Source organism: Trachypithecus francoisi, unplaced genomic scaffold (assembly GCF_009764315.1).
Source record: "Trachypithecus francoisi isolate TF-2019V2 unplaced genomic scaffold, Tfra_2.0 Contig01585, whole genome shotgun sequence".
Classification (NCBI taxonomy): domain Eukaryota; kingdom Metazoa; phylum Chordata; class Mammalia; order Primates; family Cercopithecidae; genus Trachypithecus; species Trachypithecus francoisi.
In genome coordinates, this window is record NW_022681444.1 from 8,687,612 (window position 1) to 8,710,443 (window position 22,832).

At 58.0% G+C, this 22,832-nt stretch overlaps 3 protein-coding genes across 5 annotated transcripts in view; 1 reads left to right on the plus strand and 2 right to left on the minus strand.

Annotated features, from left to right (window-relative positions):
• The window catches only part of ABL1 (ABL proto-oncogene 1, non-receptor tyrosine kinase), a 182,938-nt gene extending 178,912 nt beyond the window's left edge, over window positions 1-4,026 (plus strand). For both annotated transcript variants that reach the window (XM_033194132.1, XM_033194142.1), the window contains exon 11: window positions 306-4,026. In XM_033194132.1, coding sequence (XP_033050023.1) covers window positions 306-2,020 — 1,715 coding nt within the window. In that variant the 3' untranslated portion in view covers window positions 2,021-4,026. The remainder of the gene's footprint in view (window positions 1-305) is intronic.
• A 5,765-nt stretch (window positions 4,027-9,791) lies between these two features.
• QRFP (pyroglutamylated RFamide peptide) lies at window positions 9,792-10,202 on the minus strand. Its single transcript, XM_033194152.1, has one exon. It carries the CDS (start codon window positions 10,200-10,202, stop codon window positions 9,792-9,794), a length of 411 nt encoding a protein of 136 aa, XP_033050043.1.
• Window positions 10,203-18,648: 8,446 nt separating this feature from the next.
• The window catches only part of FIBCD1 (fibrinogen C domain containing 1), a 39,079-nt gene continuing 34,895 nt past the window's right edge, over window positions 18,649-22,832 (minus strand). The window contains exons 6-7 of one of the 2 annotated variants that reach the window (XM_033190251.1): window positions 22,005-22,184; window positions 18,649-20,486 (exon numbers count right to left, since the gene is read on the minus strand). In XM_033190251.1, the coding sequence (XP_033046142.1) occupies window positions 20,227-20,486; window positions 22,005-22,184 (440 nt within the window). In that variant the 3' untranslated portion in view covers window positions 18,649-20,226. The remainder of the gene's footprint in view (window positions 20,487-22,004; window positions 22,185-22,832) is intronic. The other variant, XM_033190242.1, reaches the window with a different exon arrangement.

Here is a 22,832-nt window from a genome sequence, read left to right on the forward strand (position 1 = left end):
AACAATGACAAGGCCAAGCAAAGGGTCAAAACCTGTGGCTCTCCTGCCAGCCAGCTAGCCGACAGGCCTACAAGGAGTTCTGGGAATAAGGGGCTATGTCCCACTGTGGGGAAGGGACAATGGGCCATTATGCACAGGAGATAAGAAGGGTTGACCTTTGACAATTTTTTTGTTTATTTGTTTTGGCTGGAGTGCAGTGGGGAGATCTCAGCTCACTGCAACCTCTGCCTCCAGGGTTCAAGCGATTCTCCTGCCTCAGCTTCTGGAGTTGTCTGGAGTTGTCAGCTCTTCCCCTTGTATTTCAGAGCCTCTGGACCATGAGCCTGCCGTGTCTCCATTGCTCCCTCGAAAAGAGCGAGGTCCTCTGGAGGGCGGCCTGAATGAAGATGAACGCCTGCTCCCCAAAGACAAAAAGACCAACTTGTTCAGCGCCTTGATCAAGAAGAAGAAGAAGACAGCCCCAACCCCTCCCAAACGCAGTAGCTCCTTCCGGGAGATGGACGGCCAGCCGGAGCGCAGAGGGGCCGGCGAGGAAGAGGGCCGAGACATCAGCAATGGGGCGCTGGCTCTCACCCCTTTGGACACAGCTGACCCAGCCAAGTCCCCAAAGCCCAGCAATGGGGCTGGGGTCCCCAATGGAGCCCTCCGGGAGTCTGGGGGCTCAGGCTTTCGGTCTCCCCACCTGTGGAAGAAGTCTAGCACGCTGACCAGCAGTCGCCTAGCCACTGGCGAGGAGGAGGGTGGTGGCAGCTCCAGCAAGCGCTTCCTGCGCTCCTGCTCCGCCTCCTGCGTTCCCCACGGGGCCAAGGACACAGAGTGGAGGTCAGTCACGCTGCCTCGGGACTTGCAGTCTACAGGAAGACAGTTTGACTCGTCCACATTTGGAGGGCACAAAAGTGAGAAGCCGGCTCTGCCTCGGAAGAGGGCAGGGGAGAACAGGTCTGACCAGGTGGCCCGAGGCACAGTAACGCCCCCGCCCAGGCTGGTGAAAAAGAACGAAGAAGCTGCTGATGAGGTCTTCAAAGACATCATGGAGTCCAGCCCGGGCTCCAGCCCGCCCAACTTGACTCCAAAACCCCTCCGGCGGCAGGTCATGATCGCCCCTGCCTCGGGCCTCCCCCAAAAGGAAGAAGCTGGAAAGGGCAGTGCCTTAGGGACCCCTGCTGCAGCTGAGCCAGTGACCCCCACCAGCAAAGCAGGCTCAGGTACACCAGGAGGCACCAGCAAGGGCCCCGCCGAGGAGTCCAGAATAAGGAGGCACAAGCACTCCTCTGAGTCGCCAGGGAGGGACAAGGGGAAATTGTCCAGGCTCAAACCTGCCCCGCCGCCCCCACCAGCAGCCTCTGCAGGGAAGGCTGGAGGAAAGCCCTCGCAGAGCCCGAGCCAGGAGGCGGCTGGGGAAGCAGGCCTGGGTGCAAAGACAAAAGCCGCCAGTCTGGTTGATGCTGTGAACAGTGATGCTGCCAAGCCCAGCCAGCCAGGAGAGGGACTCAAAAAGCCCGTGCTCCCGGCCACTCCAAAGCCACAGTCCACCAAGCCATCGGGGACCCCCATCAGCCCAGCCCCCGTTCCCTCCACGTTGCCGTCAGCATCCTCAGCCCTGGCAGGGGACCAGCCATCTTCCACTGCCTTTATCCCTCTCATATCAACCCGAGTGTCTCTTCGGAAAACCCGCCAGCCTCCAGAACGGATCGCCAGTGGCGCCATCACCAAGGGCGTGGTCCTAGACAGCACCGAGGCGCTGTGCCTCGCCATCTCTAGGAACTCAGAGCAGATGGCCAGCCACAGTGCGGTGCTCGAGGCCGGCAAAAACCTCTACACGTTCTGCGTGAGCTATGTGGATTCCATCCAGCAAATGAGGAACAAGTTTGCCTTCCGAGAGGCCATCAACAAACTGGAGAATAATCTCCGGGAGCTTCAGATCTGCCCGGCGACAGCAGGCAGTGGTCCGGCAGCCACTCAGGACTTCAGCAAGCTCCTCAGTTCGGTGAAGGAAATCAGTGACATAGTGCAGAGGTAGCAGCAGTCAGGGGTCAGGTGTCAGGCCCGCCGGAGCTGCCTGCAGCACATGCAGGCTCTCCCATACCCGTGACAGTGGCTGACAAGGGACCAGTGAGTCAGCACCTTGGCCCAGGAGCTCTGCGCCAGGCAGAGCTGAGGGCCTTGTGGAGTCCAGCTCTACTACCTACGTTTGCACCGCCTGCCCTCCCGCACCTTCCTCCTCCCCACCCGGGCTCCCTTCTCCATCTCTGTCCTCGAGTTTTATCTGTGGAGTTCCTGCTCCGTGGACTGCAGTCAGCATGCCAGGACCCGCCCCGCTCCCACCCAGTGCTCCAGACTGAGCTCTCCAGGCCAGGTGGGAACAGCTGATGTGGGGTGTCCTTTTCATTTTTTCTCTCTGGAGCCCTTCCTCCCCTGGCTGGGCTTCTCCTTCCACTTCTCCAAGAATGGAAGCCTAAACCGAGACCTTGTGCATCAGGCCCTCTGCCTGCACTCCCTGACCTTGCCTGTCCTGTGCTGAAGACATGTTTCAAGAACCACATTTCGGGAAGGGCACACACAGGCATGCATCACGGCTGGTCACTCTGCCCTCCGCTGCTGCCCGGGGCGGGGTGCACTCGCCATTTCCTCATGTGCAGGACAGCTCTTGATTTGGGTGGAAAACAGGGTGCTAAAGCCAACCAGCCTTTGAGTCCTGGGCAGGTGGGAGCTGAAAAGGATCGAGGCACGGGGCATGTGCTTTCCATCTGTCCTCTCCACATCCCCAGAGCCCAGCTCTTGCTCTCTTGTGACGTGCACTGTGAATCCTGGCAAGAAAGCTTGAGTCTCAAGGGTGGCAGGTCACTGTCACTGCCAACATCCCTCCCCCGACAGAATGGAGGCAGGGGACAAGGGAGGCAGTGGCTAGTTGGGTGAACAGCTGGTGCCAAATAGCCCCAGACTGGGCCCAGGCAGGTCTGCAAGGGCCCAGAGTGAACCTTCCTTTCACACATCTGGGTGCCCTGAAAGGCCCTTCCCCTCCCCCACTCCTCTAAGACAAAGTAGATCCTTCCAAGGCCCTTTCCTTTGGAACAAGACAGTCTTCACTTTTCTGGAAGCATTTCAAAGCCCTGCCTCTCTATAGCCGCCCTGAGAGAGAACAGAGCTGCCACCGGGCACCTGCACACAGGCGGGAGGAAAGGGCCTGGCCAGTGCTGGTCCTGGCTGTACTCTCTAACTGGGCAAATGTCTTATTTAATGACCGTGAGTGACATATCCTCATGTTCTGTGGGGGTCATCAGGGAGTGTTAGGAAAACCACAAATGGAGCCCCTGACTGAAAGCCTCGAGTGTTTGACAGAGCACGCCTGCCATCTTCTCCCCGAGGCTGCCCCAGACTGGAGCCCAGGTACAGGAGCTATGACTCTGGGCAGGGACCCGGGGTCTCCTGGACCTTGACAGAACAGCTAACTCCAAGAGCAGTGGGCAGGTGGCCGCCCCCGAGGCTTCATGCTGGGAGAGCCAGGAGGAGCCACCTTCCCGCCCCCCATGCTGCCTCGTGCCAGCAGTCTCGCACAGGCCCTAGCTTTATGCTCATCACCTAAACTTGTACTTTATTTTTCTGGTAGAAATGGTTTTCTCTGGATCGTTTTATGCGGTTCTTACAGCACATCACCTCTTTGCCCCCGACGGCTGTGACGCAGCCTGAGGGAGGCACTAGTCACCGACAGCGGCCTTGAAGACAAAGCAGAGCGCCCACCCAGGTCCCCAGACTGCCTGTTTCCATGAGGTACTGGTCCCTTCTTTCTGTTAACGTGACGTGCCACTATATTTTACACGTATCTGTTGGTATGCATCTTTTATAGACGCTCTTTTGTAAGTGGCGTGTACACAGCGCCCTGCCCTGCTCCCTCGGATGCCTGTGGTGGCTCCTCTGCTTCTCTGGGTCCAGTGCATTTTGTTTCTGTATATGATTCTCTGTGGTTTTTTTTGAATCCAAATCTGTCCTCTGTAGTATTTTTTAAATAAATCAGTGTTTACATTAGAATCCTTGGCAGATTGCTTCAGCCTGTGATCCTGCCCTGTTGTTCTGAGCCTGTGATGGGGGGACGGCCGGGATATAGTGGGTTCCGGTTTTCCCGACAGGGCTGGGGTCCGGCATCAGGTCTTAAGAGCAGAACGGTGGCAGGTTGCCCCCAGCTACCCAGAGCCTCGACGGCCTGGGTGCCCACAGCCATCTTTCAGGCACTTGCCCTGCTATGCTTTGACCCTTCCTGTACCCTTGGCACTTACCTGCCAGCAGCTTGGCCCCACCGGCATCACTGGGAGTGGGCTGTGCCACCATACAAGCCACATCTGACTGGCGGTGTCAGGCTGTCACAGCGACATGGAAGTGGGGTGAGGAGGTCAGGTCCTGTGCTTCTTGCTGACTGAGGGCAAATCCCTCCCCACCTGCACCTGTTCTCTCTCCACCTTTCTGCCCTAAGCCCCCAGGCGCCCTCACTCACGTTCCTTGAGCCAGGTGTTTTAGATCTTTATGTGGATGAGAAGGAGCGGAGGTGTGCTGGCCTTTGGGGCCTGGGAAGGCCATCTCAGACTGAGCCCCACCACCCTTTCCTGGCTTAGTCCCCACCGAGCTGACAGCTTGGAAAGGGGCAGTTGGGAAGTGAGTAGCACTCTCTGATAATGATACTGATCAGGCCGGCAGGTTTTTCAGGGGTGCGAATCCTGCTTAGCAGAGCATATGAAGATCACAGTGCAGCGAGGCTCCCCTTGAGAGACCTGGAGTGAGACGTGCTGTGCAGCAGGTGACAGGTGGAACTCCAGCTGGGCCGGGGCTGGTGGCGCCCGCCATAGGGCGCTCACAGTGGGTGGCTATGAGCAGTGCCAGGCACCAGATTCTCCCCTTTTCATTTTACAGGGACAAAACCAGGCTGGGGCCCCCAGTTTCCTTGTCAGTTGAACCATAGCTGGCCACCAGATCCACCAAGCCTGGGGCTTCTCAGGGCTGTCCTTTGAATGGCTGCTTCTCCCAGGTCTGAACAAAGACATAGGACAACTCTGGTGACAGCCACAGCTGGTGGCTACTTCCTTGTGTCAGATGTGGACTGTCACCCTGCCCTCCCAGAGCTAATCACTGAGGCTGTGTGTCCAGAGTCAGCTTCTGCATGTGAGGCCAGTTGGCCAGTGTGGAGGAAGACACCTCTCATCTCCCGAATGGGCATCTTTCATGGGTGTCACCTGAGCTTAAAAAGCTTAGTTTGGTCTAGACATTCTAAGCCAGTGGTTTCTTAACCTTTTCTGGGTCACAAAACCTCCTGAGAACCTAATGAAAACTGGATCCCAGCCCCAGAAAAATGCACCTATATGCACACACCCGGCAGTTTCCAGGTCATTTCGAGTCCTGCCTTCGAGGTCCATTGTTATTATTTATGAAACACCAGCCTGAGGTATTAAGACATTTTCGTAAAAGGCCAGGCAGGGTGGCTCATGCCTGTAATCCCAACACTTTGGGAGGCTGTGGTGGGTGGACTGCTTGAGGCCGGGAGTTCAAGACCAGCCTGGGCAACATAGACCCCATCTCTACAAAAAATACAAAAACACGCTGGGTATGGTGGCATGCACCAGTAGTCAAGAGGCTAAGGTGGGAGGATTGCTTGAGCCCAGGAGGCGGAGGTTGCAGTGAGCTATGATCACGCCACTAGACTCTAGCTGGGGCAACAGAGTAAGTCTCAAAAAAAAATTTTTTTTTCCTTTTTTTTTTTCTTTGAGACAGAGTTTTGCTCTTGTCTCCCAGACTGGAGTGCAATGGCGAAACCTCCGCTCACTGCAACCTCCGCCTCCCAGGTTCAAGCGATTCTCCTGCCTCAGCCTCCCAAGTAGCTGGGACTACAGGTGCCCGCCACCACACCCGGCTAATTTTTGTATTTTTAGTAGAGATGGAGTTTCACCATGTTGGCCAGGATGATCTTGATCTCTTGACCTCATGATCTGCCCAGCTTGGCCTCCCAAAGTGCTGGGATTATAGGTGTGAGCCAGCACGCCCAGCCCACCACTTTTTTTTTTTTTTTTTTTTTTTTTTGGAGACTGAGTCTTGCTCTGTCGCCCAGACTGGAGTCCAGTGACGCCATCTCGGCTCACTGCAAGCTCCGCCTCCTGAGTTCATACCATTCTCCTGCCTCAGCCTCCCGAGTAAGCTGGGACTACAGGCGCCCACCACCACACCTGGCTACTTTTTTGTATTTTTAGTAGAGACAGGGTTTCACCATGTTAGCCAGAATGGTCTTGATCTCCTGACCTCGTGATCCACCCACCTCAGCCTCTCAAAATGCTAGGATTACAGGCATGAGCCACCGCGCCCAGTGAAGCCCACCACTTTTTTTTTAATGAAGGAGTTTTTGTTGCTGTCCTCCTTTGACAGGTAAGGAAGCTGAGAGGCTCAGAGATGTCAAGCAGCTCTGCCAAGGTCACACAGCATGTACCAGCTGGTGCCTACCATGGCAGCCTAATTTGTAGACAGTGCAGACAGCCTCAACAAGACCAGGAGAGAGCTGTGCCCAGGGCTGGATTCCTCCCTCCACGGTGGAAAAGCAGCAGCCAAATATTATAGCCAGCCCAGCAACTTGGGCGGCAGAGATCATTTACAGGAGGCCTTTCTGAATGGAGTGCCCTGGGGAAGCAAACTCTAAATGTCCTCGTACAAGAAGACATTAGGTGAAACCAGACTGACCATAGTGTCCCTGTCAGCACTGCCCTTGTCCCTGGGGGTCACCTAACGTCTTGCTCCCCTGCCCCCACACTCCAGTTGATATCACTGCTGTAATCAGGGAACTCTCTGAGCTCTTTTTCTGGGAGGGCATTTCTGAGGGGCCAAGGAGCTGTGGATTGGAGGAGCACCAGCAGCACGGGGCATAACCCCGTTCCCGCCCAGAATCTGGAAAGTACCGTGTCAGGTTTGGGCTCTTCAGTGAAATGTGTCAAGCAGCGTCTTTGGCACTGGGCAAAGTTAGGACGAGGTGGTTTCCCTCTTGATGACTATAGCAGCTGTCTGTGGCTGGCTGCCCCCAGGAGCCTGTTTTGTTTGGGGTTTTTTTCTTAAATATTTTTATTAATATTTCAAACATACAGGAAAAGACAAATATTTTCCATTCATCTTGATAGCTAAATACCTTTAGATCTACACACCAAGATGAAGACCGCCTTGTGTCTTGGATAAATGTAATGAGCAGATGCAGGCAGCTCGCAGGTGCTCTGGACTGAAGCAGTTGGAACTGCCGGGCCAGGTGAAGTGGGCCAGCACCGCTCAGGGGAGCTTCATCTCTCTGCTTCCAAAATAAATGTTTTCTGGTAGTATCACCTTCACCCTCCTGGCGAGGGGTAATCTTACCTGTGGTGGAGAGAGCGAGGGCTGAGGGGCCACTGGGGTGGCATGAGAGGCCCAAAGACCTTGACAGACATGGTGGGCTTGGCAGTGGGGCACGGGGTTAAAGAGGAAGCTTAGCCAAGCCCAGCGGGAGTTGATTTGATAGCAGTGCCCTTAGCAGCTTGATTGTTCGGATTTTCAGGGCTGTTGAGCTCAAGTGTACAAGCAAACTGGAAAGAATAGCTTTGTTGGGTTTTTTTAAATGATAAAAGCATAATGACAGCATATCCACTGCTTTGAAGGCGTCCCCCACCCCCGTGTTCTTTATCGCAGGTTTCTCCATCAAGGTTAATCTAATCCTGCTAAATTAACAACCAGCCAGCGCATCCCCAAAGAGCCTGTGGAATGTGCAGGGTGGTTCAGCCTCGGTGTTCTCTAAAGTGCTGGCCGTGGGTGACTCCTTGCTCAGGGTGCAGAAGTTGGCAAGTGACGGGTGGCCAGGGGACCTTGCTTCAGGGTGTCCCTCTGCCCTCAGCCTGCTGTGTGTCACCCGGTCTCTGGTGAGCACATTCTCGGGCTGCTTTGCGTGAATGAGCCAAGGGAGGGATTGATCTAGCTTACTGCCTCCCCCTCCCTTGAGTCAAGCAGAATGGGGTACATGAGCACACCTACGGTGAGCGGATCTGTTCACCCTGTGCCAGGGCCATCCTTAGAGCAAGGACCCCGGGGATGTGTCCGTCCCCATCAGTGTCATGTTAGCAAGCGGTGACAACAACATCCCTTTGCAGAAGGCATCCTGAACCACTGTGTCCTCGGACGATGGCAGAGCCCAAGAGAACAATGTGCCCCACACCCCCACCCCCACCAGCCTCAGGAATCATTGTCCCCATCACAGCAGCCCTAAGACTCAGAATACATGCGCCAAGCCTAGGGGTCCTCAGTGTCTGTGTGGGAAGCGGTGGGGAAGCGGTGAGGAGCTCCTGGAGAAGGCAGCAGCTTTCATACTGGGTGATGTTCTGACTCCAGTGTTCTCTCCCATCTCAGCACCCATTCTGCTCCCCAGTCAGGTTGGTTCTTTGTGGCTCAGATCTGTCACCCCTTAATGAAGTGGCTTTCTGGCTGCCAAGGATTGAGAGCTGCTACTGAGGAGTATAAGTCACTAATAGCGTGGAAAACACTGTGAAATACTCCAAGGTGCCAAGCTGGGCCCAGCCCAGTGTGGTTCTAAAAGGCTAATAAAAATCCACCAATTAATTGTGACAGCTCAATGGGAAATTATTCAGTTGTGAACAGGGGCAAGCTGCAGCTCGAAAGGAGGAGGGGAGGGGTTGCCATAGTAACATCATTGTAAGTTCTCATCTCAACAGCGGAAGCCAGCCCGGGAGTGAGCAGCATCCGACGGCTGCCTCTGACACGGGATGGGATGCAGGAGACACCAAAGGCGCGTTTGAAACGGATGCTCTGCCTGGCCTCAGGCCTGCAGCCACTCCCGGCTGAGCGTGGGCTCTCCCTGGCGCAGAGAAATTGTTTTCCGAATGTTCCTTGCTCTTAGGAAACCTGGGAAGGAGCAGCTGAGTGGAAGTGAAAAGCACATGTATTGTGTTCCTCTGTACTTTTGACCAACTGCCAGTTACGGGAATCTAGGGGAGGGGTGTTTGGGTCCAGGGAACAGGAGCTCCATCTCCCCAAAGGCAAGGCACCCAGAACCCAGACTGTGGGGGTGGCCAGCATTCCAGTATGGTTTTGCAGTTGTCACAACTTTTATTTGAAAAGATACACATGACATATTCTGATTTTGAACAAGTGAAAGGCAACCTTGCTGTAGCAAAAACGTATTCCTTCCCAATGCATCTCCCAGGAGACTCCTGGCTGGGCTAACACTGGGCTGCGGAGAAGGGCCGCCGTCAGAGGGGAAGGCAGACCACAGCAGGGGCTTCTTGCCAGGGGGATATGGTGCTAAAGGGATGGAGAAGGGGATTGGGTTCTTTTTTCCCGTTTTTAACTTTCAGAACCATCCTCTGTACCCAGTGGAATGTACTCATTTGCAGTCTGATGTCAGCTGCAGTTGTCCCTATAGACTGTCACCACTTTGATTACCCAACTGTAAGCCCTCAGCCCGCTGCCTGGCTCTGCTATTCACATTCATGGCCCCTTAGCTCCGTGCCCCTGGGGCCAGAGGGCTGCTCCGAGTCAGAGCCCCAGGGGAAGAGAGAGGCTGGGACGACCGAGGAGCCAAGACAGCCTCCTTTTTGACACTGCCTACTTTTTCACTTCAGCAAAGTTGGAAGTCAAAAGTAAGCACACACCTGACCTGTCCGACCATGGATCATTCATCGTAACCATGCCTACACCATCTGGGTGTCGTGGTCTTTGAGACTCGGGGAGAAGGCAGGGGTGAAGACAATGGGGGTGAGTCCAAGAAGCAAACCCTTCCAAGGCATCCTGGCCCTTCACCGCCGACCAAAGCGGAAGCTGAAGCCGCCTTTCTTCCTGCTGTAGCCATTGAGCTCCTCAGCCAGGTTCCCTAACGGGCCGCTGGCCTTCACCCCTCCGGCAGGGAGGAAGTCGTTGGCCTCACTGCCTTCATCCTGCCTCCCGAAGCGGAACCTGCAGCCAGCATGCTCTCTGCCCGATGTCTGTAGCCCCCTGGCCATGACAAGCAGGGCCTGTGGCTGTGAAGCTCTCAGCCACCGAGAGGAGCCCCACACGGGGTGGGGTCGGGGCCCCTCGGCCAGGTGGGCCCAGCTTTCTCTGGCTCCAGTGCCACCCATGGCGTCTGTGGGCTGTCTTCTGTCCAGTAGAGGAAAGCAGGTGCCCAGCGGCAGGAGGAGGAGGCAGACCAGGGGGTAGGACCTTACCATCTGACCCAGAGGAAAGAGGCAGAGTTACAAGCTGCACATGTGGCCAAGCGCAACTCACCAAAGTGTTTCCCCGGGACAGGCCGCCAGCATAGGTGTGAGCAGGGGGCTCAGCTGAGGCTGGCTTCCGAGCAATGCTGGGACTAGGCCACTGTTTTATTAGCAGGATCTGGAGGTGACTGTACCAATTAGGCCGGTTCTTTTCCTGCAGTCCCCATGATCTGCCTGCCTGGGCAGCTGAGCACTGTAAATCCACCACTGCTGGATGGCAGAGCAGTGCCCAGGCGGCCCCGGGAGAGTCAGCAAATGTATGCTCATTTTTCTCTTATTATAAAATAGCCATACCATTGCAGAACTGTGGGGTGGAAAGTTAAAAGCATCAATCTCCCTTAGTTTTCAACTTAATACTAAATGGGTCTAGCTATGCCGTTTAGCTGGGACATCCTGCTAATGTCTCTTTCACGTGGGAACCAGTTGCTCCTGGAAGCCAGAAACAGATTTGATGGTCCTGGCCTACTTCGAACACACACCTGGGAAGGAGCGTGCAGACGCCGCTGGGGCCTGGGCACCATAGGTCTGCCAGGCTCCCAGCTAAGAGCTCTCACGTGATTGTGCTTCATCTTCTTAGTCATCCTGCTTGGTAGGTCCTGCTAGTCCCACTTTTTGAGGCAACAAAACTCAGAAAAACTGAGATTGTGCCCAGGCCACACAGCTAGAAAGTGGAGGCTCTGAATTCACAATTGTAATGGCCGACGGCTTCTTCAAGAAGCATACGTATCTGCTAGGTCCTCCCAACCCTCCTGTTTCGCAGGGGTGGTGTCAGGCTCAAACAGCTGAGGTGACTTGCCCCAGATCTCATGGCCTTATCAGTGCCAGAGCTGGAGTTCAGTCCCAGATCTAACTGGGCTTGACTCAGGAAGGCGTGCCCCAAGTCCCTACTCGACTCAAACCCATCCTCCTGGAATGAACCTGCCTTGGAAGCACTTGCTCCCTTGTCTGGCAAAGGAAGCCTTTTTCACAATGACTGCGGGGAAGCTGGAGCTGGCTTGTCCTCTGCTGAGTCAAACTGAGGCTAGAATAGAGAGCACCGGCCCTGGAGAAGGCAGTACAGGAGTCCCCAGAGCCCTTTCCAGAAATGGCTCCCTTGAACACATTTCAAAGAAGTGAGCTCAGCCAGGAAGCTTTCTAAAAAATAATAAATGCAACCCCAGTTTCTACCCGAATCCAGTTCCTCTAAGCTTCTCTCGTCCCCCAGGGATAGAGCAACCTCCCTCACATACCACCAGGAAAACCTTCCCATCAGGGCACAGAGTGGGGCTTCCACGAGGTGGTTTTCTGCAGGGACCCAGCCCCATTCCCTCCTCACAGAAAGCACTTTGCTGACTGTGATGTGGACTGGGGACCGTTCCATCCTGGTGGATAAATCCACCTGGGAGTAGCCTCTGGGTGTCCAGAAAGGAGACATCCTGACACAGAGCAGGCCCTGGACCCCTTCACCCTTTGTAAGGGTTCATGCACCCCTTTGAGAATCTGGTAGAAACGGGGGGTGTTCATCACTGGAAAGGGGGCCCCAGCGCGAGTCAGGGCTTCAGGCCCCGCAGCCGGGAAGCAGCAGGGAAAGCACAAGGGTGAGGCTGGGTCCCAGCCCTGGCAGGGCAGCCATGACCAATCTGTGCTGCTCCGGGCATTGGCAGGTGAGGCACTGGTGTTCCCTCTCCGGGTCCTCCCTCCCTGTGCTTCTCTGTGCCCTCTGACTGCCCGTGCCTGGCTCCTGCCCTGGCAGGGCCTGAGCTGGAGTTCCTGCTGGGGACAGGGCAGCTGTGCTCACCGTGTGGCTGGGACTGCTCCCAGGAGGGCTGGCTGGTGGATTCTGGGGCTCCGGGGCTGGGCTGGGCAGAGCTGCTCTGGGTCCTCGTCCAGGAGGCACGGGCCCTGGGCTCTGCCTGCTTTATACGGCCAGCAGCGTGCTTGCTGCTGTGCCAACTGCCTGCTGCGCATTCCTGACCCTGGGATTCCATTGGGGACGCTGGTGGTGAAGGGGGCAGTGCTGACTGCATTGATTAAAAAAAAACCCAACACAGGATGTGGTCTGATGAGAGGGCAGGCGGGCTGCCCTTTGGAGGAGAGCGGACAGCATCATTAACTGCAAATTGCGGGCCCAGACCCTCGAGTCCCTTGGTGGGGGTTCCAAGCCCACCCTTCATCACCCTAAGGGTCCTGCCTTTGTTGGGTCGGCCCCTCACTCTCCGGAGAGGACATGGGGTGGGTGGACATCTACCCCCGACACACCTGCCCTGCTAGCAGGATGGCTCCCATGGGCAGGAAAGTCACAGAAACCCAGGAGGCCCGTGTTTCAGAGGCACAGGACTGTGCGGCTAAGGCAGGTGCACCTCCCCAGCAGGTAGAGCCCTCGGTGGCATGTTCTCCAGGAACCAACCAAGGGGGCACCACAGGTGCCCCGGACAGCAGTGGAGCATTTGCTTGTGGCCCCCAGCCCCTCCTGCCCCATGCCCTGGGCGGCCCCCCACTGTCGCTGAGGGTCACCTCTGGGAGGCCAGCGGGAAGACCCAGCCTCTGCTCCTTGCCCGGCAGAGATTCTCCCTCCACTGAAAGCAGGCAGGTGGGTGATGAGGCGGCCCCACCTCACCACTGTTGGAAACAGCACAGAGGACCTCCCCCAGTCCAGGGGCCCTCACCCAGCTGACCTACCGCTGCATCTGGGGTGCTGGGGGGTCAGAAGTCGTGGGAATAGAGAGCCTGTGGACCCTTCCCCAGCGACCTGAGAAAGGCGTTGGAATCTCGACCCCCCTTCAGGGCTGAGCGCCCAGGTTCGAGCGGAGGGTCTGTGGATTGAAGCTGGTGACTGAGCTGTGCTGGCCAGAACCGGCTTCCATCCCCCAGGCCGGGGCTGCCTCCGATGGCCTGAGGTGCCCCTGTCCTCTGTGTGTGTGTGTGTGTGTGTGTGTGTGTGTGCGCGCGCGCGCTTGTGAGATGGGAGGTGTGGTGTCCTTCTGTCTCCCTGGTTAGTGCTGGTTGATTCAGACAGCGAGTGCCGGTTATCCATGGGTGCCTCTCAGGGTGGGTCCCTACCATGCTGTGAGTCTGAACCGGATGACTGCCCTCTGGGTGCCTCAGTGCCCTGTGGTGTAAAATGAGGTTCAGGTTCCCAAGCTGTGCTTTGCAGAATTCCTCAGGAATGGCCATGGAAGTTGGGGAAGGTAATGTGGGGTCCAACCCCGCAGGCATCCCTCTGTCCCACAGGCACCCCCTCCCCTATAGGCCACCCCTCTGCCCTACAGGCACCCCTCTGTCCAAAAGGCCACCCCTCTGCCCCAAAGGCCACCCCTCTGCCCCACAGGTACCCCTCTACCCTGCAGACACCCCTCTGCCCCACAGGCACCCCCGTACCCCACACGCACCGCTCTACCTCACACGCGCCCCTCTGCCCCTCAGGCCAAGCCCCACTTTCCTGTGTGTGATATGTTGGGCTCCCAGAAAATGTTCTGCTTTGAAATCACCAGGACCCAGAGTCCTCTTTCAGGACTGAGGTCTGTGGCTCTGAGGGGTGGCCACAGAACGTCCTGCATGTGAGGGGCGGGTCTGGGGTGGGAGCAATGCTGGGGGTGAGGATGAGGGTCCCCACATGGCCCACATGTTCCCCAGCCTTAGGTCCCCGCCTGCCCCCAGCAGACCGGGGTGCCTGGAGCCCGTCAGGTGTTGGATTTGGCACCAAACCTGCCGACTCCAGGGCCTTGCCTGGTCCCCTCCACCCCTGGAACTCCCGGACGGAAAAATTGCTTTCAGATGCCTTTCCTGGGCCCCTGGAAGCATCTGGGTTCCCCCACCTCTTGAGCAACTGGGGGATGACAACTGTGCCACTGTTTCTGCCACCACCAGCCCAGGTGGGCAGGGTTGGGGCTGCCTGGGACCACAGGGTGGCCGGGGCTAGAGCAGTCCAAGAGTGGCAGTGCCCATCGGGGTGGCTTCCAGTGCTAGAGGCTTTTCATGCTGTTGGGTAATGCAGGGAGGCGAGGTGCCAGGGTGGTGGGGCTGGTGGTGCAGGAAGCCACTGGGGGTGGAGTCAGTGGGCCACCCCCGAAGCCTGTGGGGTTCCCTGGGAAGCTGTGCAGACACAGATCCAAGCCAGGTCCCCGCACAGCCAAGCTGACCAGCAGCGCCTGCCCAGGATTCTCAAAGTGAGGAGGCTGGAACTGGGGTGACAGTGCCTGGTTGTGCTAAGCCCAGGCCCTGGCTCAGCTCACAGACCCCTCCCTTCCAGCCCCCTTTAACCACATGTCACTCCCGAACTGGGTTCCACACCAGACTCAGCCACAGCCAACCTCCACCTCACTGAGCTTCCGATTCCCCGCCTGGCTGGGGATGACCGCAGTGCCTGTGTGGTGGGGTGGGGTTGTCGGGGTGGCATGGTGCCCTCTCAGGCAGTGTTCACTGCTGCTGGGGAGGGCACAGGGTGGTGGCCCCCAGCTAAGCCCGGGTCTTCGGGGCGGTTGGCAACTGCCGCTCTATTTCTGCCGGCTGAACCCCTCCTGCCCTGGGGAGCCGTTTCCCACGCTGCTGGACACCATTTCTTGGGTAAATGCATGGATCCTTGTCTGAGGACCTCTGTGACTGAGTCCTTGAACCTTTCCAGGAGCTGCCTCAGGCTGGTCTGGTGGTTGCAGGAAAGCAGTTGAGTTGGGCACACCTGCACCTGGGGTGCGTGTGGCCTGTGGGAGGCAGGTGGCCATGATCTGTGACTTCTACAGCCTGGCTCAGGAGTCCCATCCCCAGAGTCTCCACCTCTGCCCCTCCCACTTCTGCCCCCTCACCTCTGTGCTTCCCTCTTCTACCCACCCACCTCTGTCCCCCCACCTCTGCCCCTCCCTCCTCTGCCCCTCCCTCCTCTGCCCCTCCCTCCTCTGCCCCACCTCTACCCCCCACTCTGACCTCCCACCTCTGCCCCCCCACCTCTGCCCCTCCCTCCTCTGCCCCACCTCTGCCCCCCACCTCTGCCCCCCCACCTCTGCCCCTCCCTCCTCTGCCCCTCCCTCCTCTGCCCCACCTCTGCCCCTCCCACCTCTTCCCCTTCCTCCCCTGCCCCCACCTCTACCCCCCACTCTGACCTCCCACCTCTGCCCCCCTACCTCTGCCCCTCCCTCCTCTGCCCCCTCAAGCTGTCAGAGCAGCGGGCACTATGCTGGCTGAGTGAGAGTCCGTGGTGGAGGGAAGAGAGGGATTCGTGTTCTGTGAACCCCAACTTGGAAACCTCTGGCTGCACAGGGGGCTGTGAGACTCCCCGGCTGCCTGCCCCTGACAGGTGCCGGGCGGAGGCGGAGTACAGGGCATCACCACTGCTGCTCTTTCTACTGGCCCCGTGCAGTACCTCCAGCACAGGCACTCAATAAATATTGGATTTTATTAAATAAACTCCGGGGATTGTTTTATCTGTAAGCCTCAAATTGGTTTTATGAATAAATAGCCACTGGGGACTGTTCGTTCTTAATAAAGTGTCTCAGTTCCTTGGAACTCTAGCCCCAGCCACAGGAGGGACCCACGGGATAGTTTATCAGCCTGGGGACCCAGGAGGGATGCACCGATGGACCAGGCCCCGGGCTCATCCTCCAGAGCCCAGGCCTGGGAGGACCAACCCCACTGGGCACAGCTTGTGCAGGAGGCAGGTCCTGCGTCCGCCTGACCAGCCCAGGCCGTCTTTGCAAAGCCCAGAACTGGCCCAGTCAGAGGGTCTTGAGCAGCCCTGGTGGGTCCAAAGCTATCTGGGAAATGCCTTTTGGCTGCTCTAATAAAAATGGTGGCTGGGTGTGGTGGCTCATGCCTGCAATCCCAGCAATTTGGGAGGCCGAGGCGAGAGGGTGGCTTGAACCCAGGGGTTCAAAACCAGCCTGGGCAACATAGCAAGAGCCCATCTCTACAAAATGTAGAAAAAAAATTGCTGGGTGTGGTAGTGCGCACCTGTAGTCTCAGCTACTCAGGAGGCTGAGGTGGGAGGACCGCTTGAGCCCAGGAGTTTGCTGTGATTGTGCCACTGCTCTCCAGCCTGGGTGACAGAACAAGATCGTCTCTAAAAATAATGATGGGGGGGAGTTCAGGGGAGACAGAGCAAGAGACAGTCCTGGAACACATGGATATCTGATCCACTCAAGCTCTGACATGAGGCATGGAGTTGGGCTGGAGGCAGAGACTGGAGCCGGGTCACCACGAGACTTTATTAAAGACAGAACGCACAGACACCAAGCACCCACAGCCTCTCCTAGCGACGCTCCCGTACCAGGCTTCTTCCACCGGTCACTGTGCTGGCCCTCTGAGCTCCCTCTGCAGCCCTGTCCAGCGCTGTGTGGCCCGAGGCACACACCTGTCAGCGCACAGGGGGCCAACGTGGCCAGCCTTGGGCCAGAGCTCCCCCACATTCCCCACAAATCGCACCGAGGCCTGACCTCAGCCCTCTGGGTTTGTCAAGTCCTGCCGGCTGCTTGGGCCACACAGTTTGGGGACACCCTTTTCTCTGAAAGCAGATGAAGAAATGGAGGCCCTGGGGAAGCCCAGTCTGCTGAGGTCAAAGCTTAGTGTCCTGTCTCCTTGTTCTGGGTTCTGTGTGTCCTCTGCTGGGTCTTCCTGCTGGTGCATTGCTCCTGAAGTCACAGGACAGGGGTCTGCTGCTGGCCACGGGCCTTCTTCATGTCCCCTGTCCCCCCATCTCACACAAACGGTACCTCCCCTCTTCCTTCCCCTCCCTGGAGTCAGCGTCCTCATGCTTTGAGACGGTTCAACAATCCTCCAAATCTCTGCCTGGTCAGACACGCCCCTGGGTGACAGGGCCTCCAGAGACCCTGGCTCCCAGCTTCCAGGGCTCTGGCCCCAGCCAAGCCAGCCAGAGGCCTGTGTGGATGAGGATAGGTGGCAGGAAGGGTAAGGGGGACCAGGAAGAGGGGGGCGCTGGTGATACAGCTTTTCTCCCAAAGACAAACATTATAAAACTGATTTACATGCAGCTGCAGGGGAAAGCCGTTTGAGAACGGCTCATAGCTCCGTTCCTATCTCCGGCTGAATGTGCTGAGGCCACCAGCATGGAAACCAAGAGTCCTTCCATCCTCTGGACCCTGGTGCTCAGGCAGTCAGCTGGGTGGCCTTTGGTGTAACTCTCTGAGATGTGTGCGAAGTTTAGGGGAATGGAGGAAGGCCATTTGCTGATCCACAGAACTTGCCTGTGCACGTGGAGAGGCAACGGCGCAGGTGCACCGCCTCCAGGTCCCAGTGTGGCGATGCAGAGAACCCTCCCACTCAGCTTACTCCCCTCAAGTGAAAAAGCAGGAGGAGGCTCAGTCAGGCGGCATTGTGGGATGGAGGGCCGCAAGCACCCACCCTCAAATTGGGCCTCAGGCGACAGGGTTTGGAGCCCACGGGTCCCAGGCGACCCTGTGCACACGCCAGCCCTTGGCCTGGTCAGTCAGCCCACAGGTCTCCAGCCGTCCCTCGCCCAGGGCTTTCCTAGCATCCCGGTCCTCCAGTCTCAGATGAGAGCCATTTGCACTGGTATCAGACTGTAGGCTCTGCAGGGCTGGGGTGAGAGGCTGTGGCCCAGAGCAGGTGCGCAGGGACCGTTTTTCCCCAGTGCCAGTCTTTGAACGTGCCCCTGGGGGCGGGGGGGGCAGTGCACTGGCTTGGGCCCTCCCCACCATGTCAAGCTCTGTGCCCATTCAGCTGGTGCTTGGTGGGGCCGTGTGCCCGCTCCTGGTCTGGGACAGGGGCTGGTGCTCTAGGGCAGTAACAGGGCTCTAGAAGGGAAAGGCATATCCAGTGCAGCCGGCCGCTGAGGACAGATGGTGCCTGGACCTGGACCACAGGCTCCCAAAGGCCCCCTCCACTTGCCCCCGGCCCCTTGCCAGGCTCCAGCCATGGTGCATCTGTTCCGTAGCCAAGCCCTGGCACGAGGGCCCCGGTGCCTCCTGCTGTACCCGCACATCTGTGAGTCCATTAACTTCACACTCACCAGGAGTTTGTTTGATGACACATCAGAAAGCGCTTGGCACTTTCTAAGCAGCCGCCGGCATGGGGAGGCTGGTGGCTCCCGCCTGGGGCCTGTCGGTGGGGGCTCCTGGGATGAGAACTTGAGTTCCACCTGGCCTCTGCAATGTGGCAGGGTGCCCTGGGAACCCAGGTGGTCTGGGTGGGCTCCCTTGGCTTCTAGAGGGTGGGAAGAGGAGCTGAGGGGGGATTTCCCTTTGAATCTCGTGTGATCATTTTACCCACATCTTGCCCCTCGTGGCCCGGCACCTGGGCTGCTCCATCCACCAGCCCAGCCACACTGGGCTGCCACCGCCTGATTCTTGGCTGTATCTGCGTCCAGCTGAGGACTGAGAGGGCAGGGACCAGGTCCTGTCCAGCAGGCAGGGCAGCCCAGGGCCACGGCAGAGGGAAGCGCTGCAGACATCTGCGCATGTGGATGACCTAGTGGCGCTGGAACAGACGCCAGGTCACACGGCCTCTCCCACCGCCCCCCTAGTGGTGCTGAGTCAAATTTATTGTTTTTTAAGCACAAACTTTCGTGGGAGGGGAAGGGAGAACGGAACGCCACGCTACCCAGGCACCTGCCATCGGTGTCCTTTGGAGGAAGCCACCTCCCCTCGTGCCTGAGGAGGGGCTGCTGGGCAGCTCCCCCAGGCTGACTCCAACCCTCTCAGAGGCCCCACATCGGGGTGCCTTGGAAAAACCGCCCTGCGCCTGGGCCTGACGCAATGCACGCGGGTCCAGGGCTGCTGAGCAGAAAGCTGAGGACCCGGCTCCAGCCCTGCCCTTGCAGCTGCTGGTCCTGAGAGCCTGTGGGGCTCACCTCTGCGTGTGCGCACACAAGGAGCGGGGATGACAGCGTGCTGGGTGTTGGGAAGATTCAGCAAGAAAGTGTCCAGGTGGTGCCTGGTCTGGTGCCCCAGTCCCCTCAACCCCATTTGCCCAGTGACCTGATCCCTGCCCCTGGACCACTCGCTGGGCCTGGCCTGGGTCCAGATGGCCACAGTCACTGGCAGGAGTTGGCCTCCCCATGGAGACAGCAGCCTCAGGGAGGGGGTTGCCACCCCCATGGCCCTCCCAGGAGGCCTCAGGACCCTGGAGTCCCTGGGAAATTGGTGGTGGGGGTGGTACAAGCCTCATCCCAGCCTTGCCTAGGCCCCAGCCCAGAAAACCAAGAGCTTCCCATTAGCACAGCCCAGCCCCATGGTGCAGGGCCCCACCCACCTTCCAGAGGCAGGAGAAATGGGATGGCGGTGGGTGGGAGATAGGTTGGGCCTGATTTGAGACAGAGAGCAGGTGGGTACAGCAGGTAAGGGGACTGGAGACCCCAGGCCTGCCGGGGCACAGGGTGGGTGGCCTCCAGGGAACTGGTCTCAGCCTTAGAGCGTGGGTCCCCAAAGGCAGCAGCTCCCCTTCCTGGCCTCAGGGCATGGTAGGATGGGGCCGCCCAGGCCACAGCCAGGCCGAGGCCCTTGGGGGAGAGGTGGGTTATCTGGGCACCAGGGAAATGGGGGTGAGGGTTGGCACCGGAAGGGCTGGAGGACACTGGCCTCAGACCTGACTTCAGAGAGACCTGACGTTCCCCACGATCCGCTAAGAGGGCTCCAGGGGTGCTGTCTGCCCCCTGCTCTCTGTCCCCATAATGCCAGGTGTTTGGGTGGACAGAGCAGAGGGTTGCCTGGGGAAGACTTCACCATCCTGGCCAGGGGACGGCAAACAGCACAGGAGCCACAGTGGGGGCAGGCAGGAGTTGGGGTCAAGTTTGCCAGCCCCCATCAACAGAGGCAAGAGATCAGTTAGCTGCCAAATGGAGCAGGTGGGGACGGTGAGAAGGTGATGTGTGACTTCACCAGCCCAGGGGGCTTCGTGTCAGGGATGGCCCAGCCCCTCCCTGCTGGAGTGGGTCCGCCAGGCACAGGTGGGTGGAGAACATTCACGAAGGAGTGAGGTGGGGTCAGCGATGGGGCGATGGGGACCAGCAGGGCCAAGGGCAAGGTGCACCTGTCTAGCGGTCCTCCCGGACCGGCCGGATCTTCATCTCGGAGAACTTGAGTGAGTACTGCCAGCCGGTCCAGGAGGACCACTCCACACCGTCGGCATAGGAGGTGTGGGCACCACGCAGGTACTGCCCGTTGAGGTTGGACGTGTGGCAGTTGCGGTACCACCAGGCGCCTCGGTAGAAGGCAGCGCAATTGTTCTCTGAGTGGTCGCTGTCACGGTCCTTGGTGGTGAACCTCATGCCGCTGTGCTTCAGGAGGGAGTCGCCTGCGCAGGGGTGCACACAGGTGTGGGCACGGGGGGCACGGGTACGCCCACTGGTGTTGCATGTGTGAGCAGACACCAAGACACTGCACCTGAACCTGGACGTGAGTGCATACACGTACGCACGTGCTCTCACACATACACACTGGTGTGCACGCGTGCACGCACACCTGCCCCTCCACACCCATGTGTGTCCATGCAGGTCACACGCACGCAGTCCCTCCTCGGGCGTGCCTGTGGCTGCCCCTGGGTCTAGGCGGTCTCTATCCCTCCCCCGGCTTTTCCACATTCCCTCTCCTGCCTCCCCCTCCTCGGCCTGAGAGGGGAAAACCCAGCCCCGGGGTCCAGACACCACACTTTGGAGACCAGCAGACCCGAACCCCGGGTCTCCTGATTCCTGGCTCTGGGTTCAGTCTCTTCATCTGCAAAACGGGAAAACAGTCCAGGCTCTGCTGGTTTCGCCTTGCAGGGGTGAGGACCAAGAAGGACTTGGGAGGTGGAGGCAAGTAGCCTTGACCCTGACCCCAGAGGGCCGAAGGGCATAATTAACATTATTATGAAAAAACGAGGCCGGGCGCGGTGGCTCAAGCCTGTAATCCCAGCACTTTGGGAGGCCGAGACGGGCGGATCACGAGGTCAGAAGATCGAGACCATCCTGGCTAACATGGTGAAACCCCGTCTCTACTAAAAAATACAAAAAACTAGCCGGGCGAGGTGGCGGGCGCCTGTAGTCCCAGCTACTCGGGAGGCTGAGGCAGGAGAATGGCGTGAACCCGGGAGGCGGAGCTTGCAGTGAGCTGAGATCCGGCCACTGCACTCCAGCCCGGGCGACAGAGCGAGACTCCGTCTCAAAAAAAAAAAAAAAAAAAAAAAACGAACGGTAGCTTCACAGAAGCTCATTTTTTATGACGCAACAGAATCAGCTGATGAAGACAGGGATTAAGGAATGCTTGGTAAGGATGAAAATTTTCCCTTTTCTGTCTTGTTCACTTTTTCAATTTGAAAAACTTATTACTTAAAAAAATTTTTTAGATTGGTTTCAGGCCTCTGATTGTGATGTGGGGTTGGTAGTTTATCAATATTTGTTTTTTTTGTTTTTTTTTTTTGAGACGGAGTCTCGCTCTGTTGCCCAGGCCGGATCTCAGCTCACTGCAAGCTCCGCCTCCCGGTTTCACGCCATTCTCCTGCCTCAGCCTCCCGAGTAGCTGGGACTACAGGCACCGCCACCTCGCCCGGCTAGTTTTTTGTATTTTTTAGTAGAGACAGGGTTTCACCGTGTTAGCCAGGATGGTCTCGATCTCCTGACCTCGTGATCCGCCCGTCTCGGCCTCCCAAAGTGCTTGGATTACAGGCTTGAGCCACCGCGCCCGGCCCTCAATATTTGTTATTTTTCAAAAACCTGATTACTTTCAAAGGGGGCAAAATCCATGAGCCTTGATCATTTTGGAGGGCAGGACCTCCTCCGTCCTCCATCCTCCCAGGCCACGCCCTTCCCCATCCCTGCCTTGGCTGGAGCCTCACCTGCAGTGCCGGAATAGTCAGCCACGGTGAGCGGGTACCCGTCTTCCTCAGGGTCCACGGAGAACAAGCCCACGCCGAAGCTCCCATAGCGGGCATAGGCCGTGCCGTTGTCAAAGTCCTGCAGGTCCACGTGCAGCTCATAGGCAGTCTGTGTGGTCAGGGCGTGGATCCTCTTGAGGCCTGAAGTTGGGGAGAAAATGATGGGAGAAGCTGAGGGGCGTAGGAAGCGAATCCCAGGGAGAAATGATAAATGACAGCTGAGCTCATGCAGTTGGGGACAGAAAGGGACAGCCACCAAGCACGTGCCATCCGCCCTGGGCTACTTCCTTCTTCCTGCCGGCCTGTGTTGGGCAAGTCACTGAGGACCGACGGATTTCATGTTTGGTTTTCTCTGTTCCCTGTAAGTGGAGCTGTGATGCTTTTCAAACGCTGGGGCTCTGAGCTGGCGGGAGGACTGCAGGAGGCGGGAGGAGGTGGGGGTGACAGCACCCTTACCCAGACTCCAGCCAGAGCCAGACAGGATCCGGTGTTCGCATTTTCTAAACCAGGCCTTTGGGCCTTTGCACATGCTGTTTCCCCGCCAGTGCGGAAGCCCCATGAGAGTGGAGGGTCCACCTGACCACTGCTGACCACAGTGCCTGGGCTGGGGCCCGGCACAATGGTGCTCACCCAGCACTGACTTAATGGATGGGAGGCAGGAGGCAGCATCCTCATCCCTCTAGGCCGGCTCTGTGCCCCCATCCCACTCTCTCCCTCCTGCTGTCCCCGCCCCACCTCCGCTCTGCCCTGCCCATGCCCGGGGTCTCATGCCAGGCCTCCCCCACAAAC